General features: G+C 55.7%; 1 protein-coding gene across 1 annotated transcript; it reads left to right on the forward strand.

Annotated features, from left to right (window-relative positions):
- The first annotated feature begins 869 nt into the window (after positions 1–869).
- Positions 870–15567, forward strand: SYNGR3 (synaptogyrin 3). Its single transcript, XM_008490288.2, has 4 exons — positions 870–1052; positions 10209–10449; positions 12663–12805; positions 14949–15567. The coding sequence occupies exons 1-4, from the start codon at positions 954–956 to the stop codon at positions 15156–15158; spliced, it is 693 nt and encodes a 230-aa protein (XP_008488510.1). The 5' UTR covers positions 870–953; the 3' UTR covers positions 15159–15567.
- The last annotated feature ends 2059 nt before the right edge of the window (positions 15568–17626 follow it).

Consider the following 17626-nt stretch of genomic DNA (forward strand, 5'->3'; position numbering starts at 1 on the left):
CCTGGCTGTGGCAAGGTGTCGTAGCCCTACCCTGGTGTCCCCAACCACCCACAGTTTGCTGTCCCCAGCCAGTGTTCAGTAACTGTGGCCATGGTGTGGTGTCCCTGGTCACAGCACGGTGACACTGGCTGCCTGGGGTGTCCCAGGTGACAGCATGGTGACACCGGCATGGTGTTCCTGGTCACAGTATGGTGACACTGGCTACCCGGGGTGTCCCAGGTGACAGCATGGTGACACTGGCTGCCCGGGGTGTCCCTGGTCACAGTATGGTGACACTGGCACAGCATGGTGACACTGACATGGTGTCCCGGGTACACAGCATGGTGACACTGGCTGCCTGGGGTGTCCCTGGTCACAGCATGGTGACACTGGCGCAGCATGGTGACACTGACATGGTGTCCCTGGTCACAGCATGGTGACACTGGCATGGTGTCCCGGGTACACAGCATGGTGACACTGGCACGGTGTCCCTGGTCACAGCATGGTGACACTGGCACAGCATGGTGACACTGGCATGGTGTCCCTGGTCACAGCATGGTGACACTGGCATGGTGTCCCTGGACACAGCATGGTGACACTGGCATGGTGTCCCGGGTACACAGCATGGTGACACTGGCACGGTGTCCCTGGTCACAGCATGGTGACACTGGCATGGTGTCCCTGGTCACAGCACGGTGTCAGTGTTTGCCCGGGGGTGTCCCCTCTCCCATGCCGGTGGCAGTGCCGTGGTGTCCCGGGTGGCAGTGGGGGGTGGGGTTCCCCCCGCGTTCTCGGGGTGGTTCCTCCCGCTGCCCGCACGCGGCGCTGCGGACGATCCCACGCGGGCGGTGCGGGAGGGGGAGGAGGGTGGGGGGGCGTGGGGCGGGGGGGCGTTCGGGCGAGCGTCCGTGGCGGCGGTGTCGCGGCTGTGTCGCGGCTGTGTCGCGACGGGGCTGGGCCGGGAGCGGGGGAAGATGGAAGGAGCCTCCTTCGGAGCCGGGCGGGCCGGGGGCACCGTGGACCCCGTGGATTTCCTGAAGCAGCCGCAAACCATCCTGCGGGTGACCACCTGGGTGAGGAGGAACGGGCGACCTGGCCGGGGAAAGGGGCGACTGAGGTGGGGGGGGAGGCACCGGGCAGTGCCCCGGGCATTGGGCAGTGTCCGTGTCACGGGCAGTGCCCACTCTATGGTGCGGTGTCCGTGGGATGTGCGGTGTCCGTGGGATGTGCGGTGTCCCTGCAGTGTCCGTGCAGTGCCGGTGCCTCGGGCAGTGTCCGTGCAATGTGCGGTGCTCACTGTATGGTGCAGTGCCCGTGCAACGTTCGTGCAACGTGCGGTGGTGCCTCTGCAGCCGAGCGGGGCTGGTGCAGCCCTGACGGGTGGTGGCCAGATCCGGAGGGTGGTGGCCAGCCCTGACGGGTGGTGGCCAGTCCTGGTGGGTGGTAGCCAGTTCTGGCGGGTGGTGGCCAGCCCTGACAGGTGGTGGCCAGTTCGAGCGGGTGGTGGCCAGCTCCGGAGGGTGGTGGCCAGTTCTGGCAGGTGGTGGCCATTTCTGGCAGGTGGTGGCCAGCTGTGAGGGGTAAGGCTGTGGGGCTCCCGTGGGTGTTTGTAAGGAGGCTGCTGGGGAAGGGTGGATGTGCCGCTGCCTCCTCTCAGTTTTGTCCCTGGTGCTTGAGAAAAAGGAGCCGGGGATGGATGGGGTGTGAACGGGGAGGCTGAGGACATTTTCCTCCCATCTGCCGTCTGTGCAATCTGTGTCTGTGTCGAAGGAGGGATCCGGGAGCCAGCCCTGCCCAGCTCCCCCTAAAAGCTGTGATATTTTGGGGTCGGTTCCCGTGTCCGAGTTGCCCGGGGTCCGTGGAGGAGCAGCACAAGGAGCTGGGTGTGGGCTACAGGAGGTGGAATGATGGCCACTAATTCACCTCCCTCCCCCTGGCTTTAACCTGCTGGGCTTTGCAAGCATCCTGGGAATTTGGCAATGCCTGGTCCTCCCCAAAATCCCACCCGTGGTAGGGGAGGGGTCTGCCCGGCTCTCCCCACAACCAGCTCCTGGTTCTGGTGCTTGGCTGGGGGTTGTGGGCAAGCTCATCCTGGCCCAGTTTGTGTCTCTGCTGTGGCTGGAGGCCCTCAGCTCTGTGTCACCTTCAGCAGTTCCAAATGCAGGCAGTGGGTGAGGGGAAGGTGTGATGAGGAGGTGCTGTCCCCTGTCCCCAGCTGCCCCCTGCCACCCCCCTCGAGGAGCTGATCTGGAAGCAGAGGAGCAATTCTGGCTCAAAGTTAAGCCACACACTGAAGTGTTTGCTGGGTGGGAGCCAGGGTGTTTTCCAGGACTTTGAGAAACCCCCCCCCCCAAACCCAATTCCATGGCTGGAGAAGAAGGGAGGGCAGGTATGGAGCTGGAGGATCTCCAGTGGGGTGGATGGGGTGTTCTGGGCAGGGCTCAGGCACCTGACAGCAATCCTTTCCTAAAAGCTTTGCTTCTGTCCAGAAAACTCAGTCTGGATCCACCTGGATCCTGCTCACATGGTGAACTGTGAGAAATGGTGTTGGTTTGGGGCACAGTTAGAGGAATTGTTGGTTGCCCCAGGGATGGTGAGTTGAGGTTCCTCACAAAACAAATCTGCCACCATGCACCACTCTTGTACAGGAGCTGGGACACTGCTGGGGAAGAGGGACAGAATATGGAACAGAAAGGTGAAATCAACATCCCAGCTGAGAAAATACTCCTGCATTTCTTCTCTGGCTGGTTCATACTGTGGCAAAGTCACTTGTTTCATGGTCTTGAGTCCCCAGGGAATCTGGGAAGTGCTGAACTCTGAACAGGTTCAGGGGCTGTCTGGCTGGGACAGAGGTGGGATGGATACACATGGTGCTGCCCCAAGCAGAAATGTTGCTGATAGGTGGAGGTGGCTCCAGAGCCTCTGAGCTGAAAGGGATTTTTTTCACTGGTTTTGGAGGGATCAGTGTGTGGCATCTCACCTTAAAAGCTCTTTAGGCCATTTTCCCCAGGTCTCACATTAGCTGGCAGATCCATGGGGGTCCTTTCTCCATCACTGCTCTGGGGTGCGGGTTCAGTGCCCCCCAGCTGGCCTTTGCTCAGCTCTCACAGCCTGGTTATTGGTGTCTGCAGCATTTACAGCTCCTTCCCAGTGGGAGCAGGGGCTTGAGAGCTCTGGGAGATGTAGAACCACCAGGGGTGTCCATGTGGCCATCACTGGGGTTTCAGGCTGAGCCACCACCACAGGAGGGTCCAGCTCCATTTTGTGACTCCAGTAGCTGCAGACATCTGAGGGACTGGGAGGTGGTGACCTCAGTGCAGAAATCCCCCAAACCGAGCCATCAGGAGAGGGGATTCCTGATCCCACTTCACCCAGCAACCTCTCCCTGACAGGCAGAGTAATTCTGAGCATCTCATGGGGAAAAAAACCAGCTCCTGGCACGAGCTGGGGAATCAAAAGCTGGAAAGAACCTTTTAGCAGTTCCTCATTCATCTCTTCCCCCTCTGTCCAATGCAGTTTGTCAGATGAAGATCTGATCACTCTTGTGGTTTCCTTCTGGGATATTTTTTGCACAGCAAAACAAACATTCTATTCATGAAGGATCCCTGCAGAATCATGAGTTCTTGTCCTGGTGACTGCCAGCACCAGTGGGCACACAGCTTTGAGGGGCATTGTTCAGATAACCTAAGTTTAGGCTTGACTTTTAAAAGCAGTTCTGGAACAACTTCTAGTAAATGTTTTCAGTAACTCCTCTGCCTTTCAGGAAGAGGAACAGTAAAAGCCTTCCTTTCCCCCTGACATTTCAGCTTTGGCCACAAGAGCTGGAAGCCCAAATGCTCCTGGTTTGAGGTGGGAAATGCACAGTGATGGAAAACAAGTCTGAGTGGTCAGGTGAAGCTCAGCACACATCAGGTCCTGATTTGACCACAACCTAGTGGAATACTGGAGTATTTTCTTCAAAATAAGTTTTCCTTGCTCTCCTGACCTTGCTGCCTGCCTGACCTGCACAGCTGCCTGCAAGGGGCACGTTGACTCTGCTGCCTTTTTCTTTTGTTTCTTAGAGCTGAATAAATTTGTAGCTCATCACCTGAAGAGGGTTTTTGCTATGCAGAGTTTTCTCTCCTTATTTGGGTTTTCCTTGACACAGTCTTTTGCTTTCCAGAGCAAAACCTTTTTTAGGGGACTGGACACAGGCAGAGCCACAGCAGCAAAGTGGCCTTGAATACACAGCAGGGAACTTTTATGACCAGAGGTTATTTCAGCTCAGGTCCAGCAAAGTCTTTTATGTGCTCAGCTTTGCCCAGGTGTGGGTCTCAGCCCATAACAGAGAAGATCATTGTGTTTCAGCAAGGAAAATGTGTTTGCTGAGTTGGGACTTTGTTAAGGGACGTGCTGGGTGGTGGTTTGGTGTACCAGGAGTAGGTGATGGTTCTAGAATGAAGGGAGCATGGCTTCCATGGCCTGCTCTAGGTTTGTCTTGTTTCTGCAGAGGGATGGAAGGGGCACTGTGTATAAAAGGTGTGTTGACTTTTATCAGGAAAACCAAGGCTGGCAGCAGAAAAAAAAAACCAGGCAGCAAACGAAGAAGAATACAGCTCCAGGGTTGTCCCTACCCTGTCCCCTCAGGACAGGGCACTTCTCAGGAGTTTCACACCCAGGATGGAGCTGGTTTGCTGTGCCATGGGGTGTGTGTTTGGGTTTGCAGGGCTACAACACACAGATCCTATAAAGGGTTGGGTTTGGAGCCTGGCAAGCTCCCTGGCCGGGCTGACCCTGCCTCTGCCTGCAGCCACAGATGGAGCTAACCCAGGAGACATCAGCAAGAAACACAAGGCAGGAATAATTTGATATTGCAGGCTCCAAATAGCTCCCATGGCCTCCAGGGCTTTCACTTGCAGTTCCTTGGGGCTCTCAGAGAAGAGCTGCAAGGCTGGGCAGGACTCGGGAGTGCTGAGGATCATTAATGTGCTCTTAGCTGCTCTGGATCTTCTCTGGCCTTGGCTGCTTTTCAGTAGGCTCACCAATTTTCCATCTTAATTCTCTCTTTCCGTGGGCAGAACTGAAATTTAACAATTTTAGTTTCCCTGCATCTGAGCTTAAAATGCTGCTAAATTAGCCCTTTGCTGTCATCCCTGCTTGGAAACGCTGCTGGCTCGCCATGTGCTGGAGCAGGAGCTCTGAATGGGTGCTGTGTGCCACATTAGAAAAAAGTAATTCAGGAAAAATCAGTCATGTGGTTACCAATATGCATCCTTCCCGAGCTGGTGAGTTCATCAGGCATGTTCAGAAACCACCAGCCCACCCCTTTCTGTGCCAGAAACCACGTCAGGTCTTTCCTTTGTGGTCGTCCTTGTGGGAGAGCTGTAAGTGCTTCAAGTTCTTCTTTGGTCTTCACACCCTCCTCTAATTATGCAGATCTGTGCTGGAAACTTCCCTGTGACTGAGAATGGTAAAAAATAAGCTGGAGCAGGACCCAGGACTTGATTCCCCCAGGATTTGAGCCTGGTGTTAGAGGCAGCTCTCCCTTTCCAAGGGTGAAACTCATCCCTGAGCTGTAGGGCTGCCACTCAGGCCCAGGGTTCAGCTGAGGCTTACAGAAATCCTTGGTGCTGGGCAGGGTTTGGCCACTGCTGCTCTCACTTCTCCTTTGCAAATCCTTCCTTCAGGTGCAGGGTGGTGGCAGGAGGGGGGGGGTGCTGAGCAGGGTGGCATCTGTCTCCCTGGTGCTGCTGGTGGGGTGATCACCCTGAGGTTGGTGCCAGCTCTCTGGCCATGAGCTTTGTGCCCAGCACCAGTGAATCACAAAATCATAGAACTGGCTGGGTTGGAAGGGAGCTCAGAGCTCATCAAGTCCAACCCTTGATCCACTCCCCCCGTGGTTCCCAGCCCATGGCACTCAGTGCCACATCCAGGCTCTTTGGAAAGATCTCCAGACACGGAGAATCCACTACTTCCCTGGGCAGCCCATTCCAATGCCTGATCACCCTCTCCAGAAAGAAATTCTTTCTCATCTCCAACCTAAACCTCCCCTGGCACAACTTGAGACCCTGCCCTCTTGTCTTGCTGAGAGTTGCCTGGGAAAAGAGCCCAACCCCCCCCTGGCTCCAACCTCCTTTCAGGGAGTTGCAGAGAGTGATGAGGTCTCCCCTGAGCCTCCTCTTCTCCAGCCTCAACACCCCCAGCTCCCTCAGCCCTTCCTCACAGGGTCTGTGCTCCAGTCCCTTCACCAGCCCAGTTGCCTCCTTTGGACCTGCTCCAGGACCTCAATCTCCTTCCTGAGCTGAGGGGCCCAGGGGAGCAGCAGCAGAGCACATCAGCAGTGGGTTATTTCTCTTCATGCATTCCCATTTCCTGGATGTTGCCCTTAATGGCTGCTTGAGTGTGGAATCAGCATTTTCCAGTGTCCTACAACCCCACACCTTCTGGGAAGGTTTTTTTTTAGAGGTCCCAAATCCAAGTGCAGTGCCTCAGCAGTGGAAACATCTCCCCTTCAGATGGCTGTCAGTTCACACACTGATGCTTTCACCTTCTGCCCTCTTGCATTATTTGCTTTTTGCTTTCCTTGCAGTTGGCTGTGTTCAACCCATGAGGGCTCCTGAAGCACATTTGAGGTGCCTGGGTTACAGAAGGTTTAAAAGCAACCTGGATGGAAAATGTGTAGCTCAAGCCCCAGGAGGGGACACAGATCTGCAGAGTGTCATTACAGAGCTGAGCCAGGCAGCCTGGATGGGAAAACTCTGGCACAGAGGAAGCAGCCAGAGGTCTCCCAGCTTTCAGCACCCTTGAAATGCTGTCCCTGGGGAGGCTGGGGGGGCACAGAGGTGTTCCCAGGATTCCTGGATTTTCCTGGCAAACCCTGACCCCATTGCTGGTGTCCCTTTGTCCTGCATTACAGTCACTTGCTGGAAACTGGAAACTGGGGGAACTGGGAAGCTGGCTCCCAGTGGGAAGGGATGAGGACCCCAGCTCCCTTTGCTCTGGCACAAGCAGCCACTGCATCATGGGGGGTTCAGGCACTTTGTTCTCCTCCCTGCCCACTGCTCTTCTCCTGCCCAGGGCACAGAAACTCCTTTTGGTGTGGCTGAAGTGGAAGTTTTAATGGGGGGAAGGAGAAAACAGCTTTCCTGCTTCCAGCCCTGCCAGCACTCGTGGTCCTGGTTGTCTGCCTGGCTCTTCCAACCACTATGTCCTGGGATGGGGACAGCAGGACCCCCCCAGCAGATGGATAGGAAAGCTTTGGCAGTGGGGGGGATGTCATTTCAGAACTGGGCTTACTGGAGTTTATCCAGTTTTCTTACTGGGTCTTGTACCAGTTCACCCAGCGAGAGCAAAATTTGGAAAGGGATTTTCCTGGGACTGCTGGGGCTCTTTGCAAAGGCTGTGGGATGGAGAGGAGCCCCCTTGGATGGGTTTGGGATGCAGCAGCTCACCTGGCAGATGTCCCTGTGCTGTCTGTGCCCCTGACCTTGGCACTTGGTCCCTGCCAGGTCCTGGGGACTCTGATTTTGGGGTCTGAGCTGCCAGGCAGGAGGAGATGGGAGTTGGGGGAGCTCCTCAGGGGAGCAGGATCCCTGTGTCCTTCCTCACCCCTGTAAAATCTCACTCACAGTGGCAAATCTGACCTTGCAGTTCAGTAGGAAACTGCTCTCAGGGCTCTGGTTGGGGTTTTGAGCAGGTGCAGTCTGTTGAGGTGACTGGAAATGGCACTCCTTTTCCATGAACTTTCTAAAAGAAAAAAAAAAAAAAAAGGGTTTGTTTTCCCAATTTTTTCCCAGTTGTTTTTCTCAGGTTGTTGCTTTTTTTTTTTTTTTTCCCATCTACACTTAGAAACACAACACCAAATCTCTTTTCATTACAATGCTTTACCAGCACCAGTTGATTTTTAAATGAGGAAAGCTATAAAATGTCAATCATGGCATGGAAGGGGGAGAAAACACATGGAAAGCCTTGTTTTAACTCTAAAGCAGGATTTGACAGCCAGCACTGGCATTTGGAGCACATCTATTGAAATTCATCCCTCTTTTGGCCTCACAAGAAGCTGCAAACCCTGAAGTGCCCCTGCCAAGGGGGTCTTGGAGGGTGCCAGGAGGGTTCCTTGCTCTGCAAAACCCTCTGGAGTTTGAGGTTCAGCAGGAAATGTCCCTTCTTTCCCTCCCAGAGGCACTGCCTGGGTGTGCAGGCAGCACACACCCTCTCAGCTTTGTAATCAGATTTTCAGGAGCCCCCTTTCCCCCCCCACAAAAAGCTCAGAGAAAGAGCCCAGGTTGTTAATCCTGGGAGGATGGAAACACTTCTCAGAGAAGCCAAGAGTTTGCTGGCCAGAAGTAATCCTGTGGAATCAGAGGTTCTCAATTATTCATATTCTCCAGAATCCCATTATTTCTTCCAGAGCCTGTTTTATAAATGCTGCTGCTATTTCTGATGGTAAATAACAATTTTGCATTATTTATGAACAGATTTTCTTTCTTTTTTTTTTTTCTTTTTTACAACTGCTGATATTACAGCTGCTGCCAAAGTGCTGGGAAAATGATTTTTCCTGTTTGTTGTTGTTTCTGTCTCTCTGGTTCTGTGCAGGGTGAGGATGAGGAGGGGGGTGATGTGTCCCTCATGGTGTGACAGGAAGGGGGTGGGAATGCCAGGGATGGATACGGGTAGGACCCCAGGGAGTGGATAAATCCTCTGCTCATCTCCCTGTGTCAGCTGGGGAGAGGTCTCTGGGACATCTGTACTTTCTCCCCCCTGTCAGTGCTCCAGGGGAGATCCAAGGTTCCAGCTGGATTTTGCAGATGTGCCTTTGGAAGCTGACATTCCTAGGAGGGTGTAGAGGCTGTGGAGTGTTCCCAGGGCAGCACCCCACATCCTGCTCCCCATGGGATGGCACTTTCCTCACCCTGCACTGGGATCTGGCACTGATGGAGCATTTGGGGAGAGCTTGGTTGTCTGCTTCCCTGTCACACCCCAGCCTGGGGGGCTCTGGGCTGGGATGCAGGAGGTGTGGGGATGCAGGTTTGGGATTGCAGGAGATGTGCAGGGATGCAGGAGATGTGGGGATGCAGGAGGGGTGGGGATGCAGGAGGTGTGCAGGGATGCAGGAGGTTTGGGATTGCAGGAGGTGTGGAGATGCAGGAGGTGTGGGGATGCAGGAGGTGTGGGGATGCAGGAGGTGTGGGGATGCAGGAGATGTGGGGATGCAGGAGGTGTGGGGATGCGGGAGGTGTGGGGATGCAGGAGGTGTGGGGATGCAGGAGGTGTGGGGATGCAGGAGGTATGGGGATGCAGGAGGTATGGGGATGCAGGAGATGTGGGGATGCAGGAGATGTGGGGATGCAGGAGGTGTGGGGATGCAGGAGGTGTGGTGGCAGTGAGGGGGAAGATCCAGGGTTCTCAGCCTGCTGGAAGGTGGTTTGCACTCTTTGCTTCCTTCCCTGTTCTCTGCCTGGAAATCCAAACAGCAGCTCTGAGCTTCCCAGGATCCAGAGCAGATTCTGGAGCAGCTGCTCCCATAGCTCCTGCTTGCTGCCTTTGGAGGGAGAAGGGAATGGCTTCAGCATGCAGAATCAGGACTGATTCAGGCAGCTGCCTGCGTGCTGCACTCCAGCTCCTTCCCTGCCTGCAGGGGGTGAAACTCCCTGGTGTCCCAGCAGCAGGACCACCAGCCACCCACCTGCCCTTTTGTCCCTCGTGGGGCTGAAACCAGGTCACTGGGTGATGGCAGCAGGCACTGCATTCTCCAAGCCCTGCTAAGCCTGGCAAAAACTGCTCCCTTGTGCTGCTCCTCAGCTCCTTGGGTCCCATCCCTGCTCCAGTGCCATCCCTGGGCCAGCCTGCTCAGACCCACAGCCCCTCTGTCACTTTGTTCCTCCCCACTCCACAGTGACACGAGGGGGACAGTGACAGAGTGACACAGCTCAGCCTGGCAGCAGAGAGCAGACAGACCTTGCAGAGACCTGGCCCAGCTAGTTATTTTTTCCCTCCCCAGCCTGCCTGGAGAAAAACACCTCTTAAAAATCCTCCTCCAACCCAAGGCAGGTGGGCTCACAGCAAAGGAGGCCCCGAGGAGCATCACCAGCCCCTTGCTTCAGGCCACCAAGCAGGCAAGGGCTGGGCTCAGCCTTAACAGATGTCACGTTGCCATGGAGTCAGGGAGAGGGCTGGATGCAGGGATGCTGCTGTCAGGAAACAGAGTTCCCTGGAAAGAGCAGCAGTGTGTTTCCTCCTTCCCTCTGCAGATCTTCTCCATCGTGGTGTTTGGCTCCATAGTGAACGAGTGCTATGTCAACAGGGACAGTCAGGACCCCGAGCTGCTCTGCATCTTCAACGAGAATGAGAGTGCCTGCAGCTATGGCATTGCCATTGGCATCATTGCCTTCTTTGGCTGCATCTTCTTCTTTGTCCTGGACCTCAACTTCCAGCAGATCAGCAGCGTGAAGGACCGTAAGAGAGCTGTGCTGCTGGACCTGGGCTTTTCAGGTATGGTTAGCTGGGCTGCAGAAGGACAGAGCTGGTTCTGAGGGTCATTGCTGGGCCCTCCAGCCTTGGGTCCTCCTTCCTCCCCAGGGGGGAGTGTGCCCTGTTGTGCCCTGTGTGCCCTGCTTGAGGAGGAGAGGGGTGGCAGGTGGCTTGTGAGGAGGGTGGGGACATGGGGACAGCTCACCCGTGGCACCCCTGCAACTGGAGGTTGGGTTTGGTGTGGCCACCCAGGGAAGTGAAGCTTGGTGGAAACCAGACAGGGGGTTTTACCCTCCCACATCTTTCTGGCTCAAAAAAAACCAAACAAAAAACCAAGTAATTTCTTCAGTTTTGTCTGAGTCTGCTTTCACTTTGTGTTTTGGACCAAAGCAGGAACGTGCTCCTGCACAGCCCTGCAGCCCCTCTCTGCCTCCAGGGATGGGGGGAACTGGGGGATTCCAGGAGCTGCTGTGGCTTTTCTGTGCTCAGAAGCCCCTTGGCCTGAGGCCCATCCATGTGGACACGAGCAGCAGGGATGCTTTGAGCCAGGAGAGACCACCCCCTGCTCAGCTCCCTGGCTGAGTTTCCAGCTGATGTTCTTCATCTCCAGACTCCTGTTAGCAAAGTCTGAGGGTGATTTATCCTGCACAAGTCTTGCTGATGGCTCTCTGCTCCCAAATGAAAACATCTGTCATCACCTCCCAGCACTTGCTCCTTGCTGGGGATCTTCTCTCCTTGCTGGAAAGTTTATTTCTGTGCTGCTAGATCCTCCAGCCCTCCTTTGGGGATATTTAACAGCCCCTTCTGGAGGGCTCAGTGCCTGCAGCTTCCCTGGAAGGGGAACATCACACCCAGCTCAGGCTGATGCTGCTTCTGGTGGTGCAAGGCTGTGATCCCCCTGCCCTCACCAGGCACCTGTGGTTTGGTTCTGCTCTCAGCCTCTGCTCCTTTCTCTTTTCCACTTCTTGTGCACCAGGTGTGCATCCATGGGTTCCTGCAGCCAGCTGGGATGAGAGGTTCAGGCAGGACCCCAGAGGTCCCTGCAGTTTTTGGGGCAGTTTTTGGGGCAGGTGTCAGCTGGTTTGGGCAAAATGAAGCTGTTGGTTTAGTCTGTGCTGTGGAAAAGGAAAGCCTGGGGGATCCTGGCTGGAGGTTGTATTGCTCTGAGGGCATCCCAGGTGCTGAGGCATGGCCAAGGAATTGCTGGCAGTGTGCCTGCTCATCCTCAGGTTCTGGGGATCCGTGGGAAGGTGCTGGGAATGCTCAGGAAAGCTGCAGACCCATAAAACATCATCAGGGAAGGCTCCAGGTCGTGCAGCTCCACTTCCCAGTGCTGGAAAGCATCCCTGCTCCTTACCCACTGTGCCTGGGACTTGCCTCTGGACTATTTCCTGAGCTCCTTGGCTTTGGGCAGAGCTGTTGGCTGGGGATTGGATTAGGGGAGCTGCAGCTCAGCCCTTCTGCCAGCAAGGAATTATCAGCAGAATGGTTTTGCTGAGTCCTGCAGAGCCCAGGGAGCAGGGTGAGGGGCAGCAGGGATGAGCTGAGCTCTCCTGTGCAGTCCCATGGGCAGCTCCCATGCTCATTTGCTGACATCCCAGGGTCACTCCTGACCCCCCTGTTAGGAGCAGGGGTTCACCTCAGCCTCTCCATCTTCCTGGATGGGTTTTTCCTTGCTTTTTTTTGGAGGTCTCTGTCCCTGTCCTTGGGTAGGACCAAGGGACAGCAGCCTAAAGCCATCTCCAGTGTCAGCCCAGCAGCCTGCTGCTGCTCCCAGGATCCCAGGAGTCCAGACTTCTTCCTGGGTGAGGTTTGCAGGATCCAGCCCAAAGTTTCTAAAAGCCCGTGGTGCCCAGGGAGCATTGGGAATGGGGGGGGGGGGCAGCACCCTGGGGTGCTGGGACTGAGCTGTCAGCACTTTGCTGATGCCTGGGAGCAGACTCAAGGCCCCCTGACTGTGAGGACCCTGCAGAGAGGGTCCCTGAGATCAGGCTGGGCTGTGGGTGAGCTGAACAGGCAGGCACCACACTGAGGGGCCCTACCCAGCTCCTTCCATCCCTGCTTTTCAAGCAGTTCCCAACCAGCCTCTTTTCCAACCCCTCCTTAGGGCCCACACCACAGGCCGAGGCACCCAAGGGCACTGCTGCTCTTGGAAAATCTTCATCTTTGTGCAGCAGCAAGTGGGGGTCCTGGCAGCAGAGGGGGTGGTGCTGATCTGCTCTGTTCTCTTTCAGGTTTCTTGTCCTTCCTGTGGTTTGTAGCTTTCTGCTTCCTAGCAAACCAGTGGCAAAGGACGACGATGAGCAAAGGGGTTTCTCAAGGAGCAGATGCTGCCCGGGCAGCCATCACCTTCTCCTTCTTCTCCATCATCATTTGGGTGAGTTCAGCTTCAGAGCTGAGGTGGGGAGAGGAGGAACCAAACCTGCTCAGCCCTGAATTGGGAGGAGGGATCTGGGGCACGGTTTGGAGAAGTGAATGCTGGTGGGACTGGGCTGAGGAAACCTCCAGTCCCACCACAGAGACATCAAACTGGCTGGGGTTTACCCAAAAAGCACCAGCTCAGTCCCCTCTCACTGGGGAATTCCAGACTTCTCCTTCTCCTGCCATTGGAAAGTTGTGTTCCCACCCAAAATGTGTCTCCAGGCAGGAGCTGCCCTCGTTCCAGCACCTCACTACAGCCCTGGGAGAGGCTTGGTTGGAAGCAAATGGATCCCCCTGTCTCAGAGGATGGCAGGGGGATTTGGGCAGGGGGATTTGGGGAGCTCTCAGGCTCATCAGCTCACCCCTGGGGCCTCCTCTGCTGCTCACCCCAGAGGCAGGGGCTTGCAGGAACCCATTTTGCCCCTGTTTTGGGTTCTGTGCATCCCCAAGGACACACGGTGCCACAGGGATGTGTGCCAGGGGACTGCAGCACCCATGGGCCCCAGGACCTCCCGTGTTCCTGGGGGTGTCTGTGCTGCTTGAGGGGGCTCCTCCTCCTGGGTGGGAGGAGCAGGGATGGCCCCTGCCTCACCACCACCCCCCATCTGGCTTTTCATGGGCAGAGAGCATCCAAGAAAGGCACTAATTCCAGATTGCCTTAAAGGAACTGGGTTAAAAAACAGTCTGAGGCTTCCCAGCAGGCAGCCTGGCTCCAGTTGCTCCCCAGTTTAACTGCTCCCCACTCCATTATTATCCAAATAAATCTCTTTTAATCCCAGCTGCCCTGCAGCTCTTCTCCATCACTGTGTTCCAGGCTCCCACTGGGAAGGATGAGAGGCTGGGGTGGTCTTCCCCATCCCATCAGCATCTTCTCCCAGCCCAGGAGCTCAGTGGTGACACTGGTGTCCCCTGCCACCAGCAGAGGACACAGGTTGGCACCTTCAGCCTCTCTGCTGGCACAAACCCCAGAGCTTGGTCACACACTGCCCCTGCCTGGGAAACTCTTCTGGGGGGCTGCAGGCATCTTCCTGCCCCTTCCTCCTTCCCCCACCCCCAGCCTGTCATTTGTAAATTAATTGCACTGTTAATGAAAGCTCCTGAAATAAGAGCAAGTGTGGTGCTTGCAGCTCTGCCACCCACATCTCCCACCAGTTGTGACCTGGATACTGGCAACCTGGGAGAAGGGGAAGGAATCTCAGCAGAACTGACCTATTTTGCTGGCCCTCCCTGCAGCAGAGGGGCTTTTGGGGGCCAAATCTGCATGGCTGGGGACCCTACCCCAGGCAGAGCTTTTGGGGGGCTCAACCTCTCCCAGAGAAATGGCTTCTTCAGCAGCAGGGGTTGTGCTTTGGGGTTGTTGCAGTTCTTGGCTGGGATGGGGCAGGGAGAGGGATGCTGTGAGGGGCTTTGCAGCAAACTGGAAGGGTGTGGGGTCCTGGGGGATGTGGGGTCCTGGGGGATGTGGGGTCCTGGGGGATGTGAGGTCCTGAGGGAATGTGGGTCCTGAGGGAATGTGGGGTCCTGGGGGATGCAGGATCCTGAGGGATGCAGGATCCTGGGGGGTGTGGGGTCCTGGGGGGATGTTAGGTCTTAAGGGATGCAGGATCCTGGGGGGTGTGGGGCCCTGGGGGATGTGAGGTCCTGGGGGATGCAGGATCCTGAGGCATGCATGGTCTTGAAGGATGTGGGGTCTTTGGGGAATGTGGGGTCCTGGGGGGGACATTGCATCCTGAGCAATGTAGGGTCCTGTGGGGATGCTGGATCCTGAAGGATGTGGGGTCCTGGGGGAATGTGGGGCCCTAGGGGGGACATTGGATCCTAAGGGATGTGGGATCCTTGGGGAATGTGGAGTTCTGGGAGGGACATTGGATCCTGAGGGATGTGGGATCCATGGGGATGTGGGACCCTGAGGGATGTGGGGTCCTTGGGGAATGTGGGATCCTTGGGGAATGTGGGGTCCTGGGGGGGACGTTGGATCCCGAGGGCCGCATGGTCAGGAGGGACACGGGGTCCTGGGTGGACGTGGGCTCCTGAAGGACACAGGGGTTTATCCGTGGGGTTTCCACCCCCTCCCCATAAGCCCTCCTCCCTCCCTGCAGGTGGTGCTGGCAGTGAGGGCCCTGCAGAGGTACCGTTTGGGGACAGACATGTCCCTCTTTGCCACCGAGCAGTTCCCCAGCGAGCCGGGCAGCGCCGGATACCCCGGATACCCCGGCAGCGGCGTGGAGAGCACGGACACCTACCAGAGCCCCCCCTTCACTGAGACCTTAGAGCCCAACCCCAAGGGCTACCAAGTGCCAGCCTACTGAGGGCCAGGGGCCACCTCCCCGAGCCCCCGTGCAGCCCAGGCTTTGGCAGGGTTTGGCTGCAGATGTGTTCGGTGCCATCGCCTCCCCGTGGCGCTCGGTGCTGGGCTCCCTCCTCTTAGCTAGTTGTGCAGTGGATCCTGTACAGTGGTATTGGTTCTTGTCTTACCTTGTCCAAGGGGTTTCTAAAAGCAGTGTTCCCTCTAAGCCAGCAGGCAGGTTGGTTGCTACCTGGGAAAAGGTGAATGAAGTGCCCTCTCGGAGCCCGGGCAGTGTTGGGCTCTGCTGAGCACCCTGCAAAGCCCCAAACACTTTTTTTCCTGTGTTTGTTTCCTGTGTTTCCTTTCCAGCAGCTGGGTTCTTATTTCTCTCGTTCTTCCATAACACAGACTCAGTGGTGGGGTGCTGCTCCCCCTGTGCTTTCCTGTCCGTGCTCCCTGGAAAGTGCCAAATTCACCCAGCAATCAGTGGTGTCTGTGTTACTTTTAGTTGTATATATTTACTGTACAAAAAAAAAATAATAATATTAAGAATAATCCAAACAGGTGTTTCAAAGTTAGCTTAGGATGCCAGTGGTATGTGGAGGGGGCAGAGGGTTGGGGTTGTGTTGGGTACCCACACTGCTTCTGCTTCAGTGTAAGAAGTCCCTGTTGGAAACTGGGAAGCAGCTCAGCACTAGTTGGCTGGTGGTGGGCAGAGGAAACCACAGCTCTCTGCAGTTCCACCTCTCCACCAGGGGGATGGGGAAGTTTTGCAGGTTTAGGGACAGCTCCTGGTTGGCACTGCTGAGCTCTTCCTCACACCCCAACCCAGAGCTGCCAAGACACCAGGGTGGGGGTCTCAGCAGCTCAGGAGCAGTGTTCAGGTGGTATTTTTATACCAGGAGCAGCCACCATCTGTCCCCAGCAACAGCAGAACCTCAGGGGTTTGTTGTTTCACCTGATGAATTCCAAGGGAGGATTGGGAAGGCTTCCCAGGCTTCCCAGTCCATCAGGGTTTGCAAATACAGCAGGGAGTGAGTGAAAAGCACCTGGGGAAGAGGCTGGGCTGGGGCTTTCAGCTGCAGAACCAACCCAAGCTTCTCAAAACCAAGCCCAGTAGCTGTGTCCAGCATCCTGCCTGCTGCCCCCACCTCCTGAGCTGAGCTGAGCTTTGGCACTGAGCAGAGGAGCTGGGAACTGAAAACCCAACCTCCCTGTGACAGCTCTGTCCTCACAGAGCCCTGGCTGGGCTTTCACCTTTGCTGGTTCCAGCTGGAAAGATTTCATCTGCTGCTTTCTGACCTCCTGAACAAGCAATAGTTGCCAGCCTGCCCCAGCTCTCCTTCATCCTGCAGGTTTTTTGGGTTGTTTTTTTGGTTTTTTGGTGGTTTTTTTTTGGTCACCATGAACACAGCTGAACTGCTGCTAAGTTGCAAAGAAACACAACAATTAACCAGCAGCACATCTCATCAGCAGTGGTGATGAGGGACAGCCTGTGTCACTTGAGTCCCCTGCCATCCAAATGTCCCTTGCAGGGAGAGTTGGCCTTAGTGAGCATCTCTGGACACCTTTGGACCTCCTGTGAGGTCCTGGACCAGGGGGTAGGAAGCAGAGGCAGGAGGAGCAGGAGGATGGCTGCTGCACAGCACTCCTGGAGATGTCACTGATGCAAGGAGCAATGAAGAGGTGACCCAGGGACAGCTGGGGGTGGCCCATGCCATCAGTGAGCAGTGGGGACACCCAACCCCCAGGGTGCTGTAAGCCTGAAGGAATGACCTGGCCCTTTTTAATAGAGTCAGTCTTGCTGGGGTAAAAAAAAAAAAAAAAAAAAAAAGGAAAAAGCAAAGGATTTTAATACAGGGCAGGGTAGAACTGTAGCAATATTTTCCTTAGAGGGAACACTGAAATTTTAGCAGCACAAAGAGTACTTGTGTTAATATTTTAGAGAAATCCTAATCAATTTAAATGTTTAAATTGATTGTACGTGAGATGATGTTTGTTGAGTACACTGTAGTTTATTTTTTTTTTTTAATAACTATATAACTGTTCCAGAGTTTCCTTGTAAGTAAAGCTCTGTCTGCCTGTGGGCCCTGTCCTTGCCCCTGGTGTAACCCTGCTGAACATTACAAGCTCTGAATGTGCTGACCCAGGCCTTGCCTTTCTCCCTCCCCACCTCCCCCAGGCCCTGGTGGGGGGCAGGAGGGACCCCCAGGCACCCCCCAGCCCTGCCAGGACTGCAGGGGACAGCAGGACAGGACCTCAGCCCCTGCCCAGGAAACTTGGGTACCACTGCTGGAGGTCAGCAGCTGCTCACAGCTCCCCAAAAGTCAGCGGTGTGGTCACTGGGGAGCAGCATGGATCTGCAGGAGAGGAGGAGCAGGAGGAGGAGGAGGAGCAGGAGGAGGAGGAGCAGGAGGAGGAGGAGGAGTAGGAGAAGGAGGAGGAGGAGGAGGAGAAGGAGAAGGAGGAGGACGAAGAGGAGGAGTAGGA

The sequence above is a fragment of the Calypte anna genome, chromosome 14 (assembly GCF_003957555.1).
Source record: "Calypte anna isolate BGI_N300 chromosome 14, bCalAnn1_v1.p, whole genome shotgun sequence".
NCBI lineage: Eukaryota > Metazoa > Chordata > Aves > Apodiformes > Trochilidae > Calypte > Calypte anna.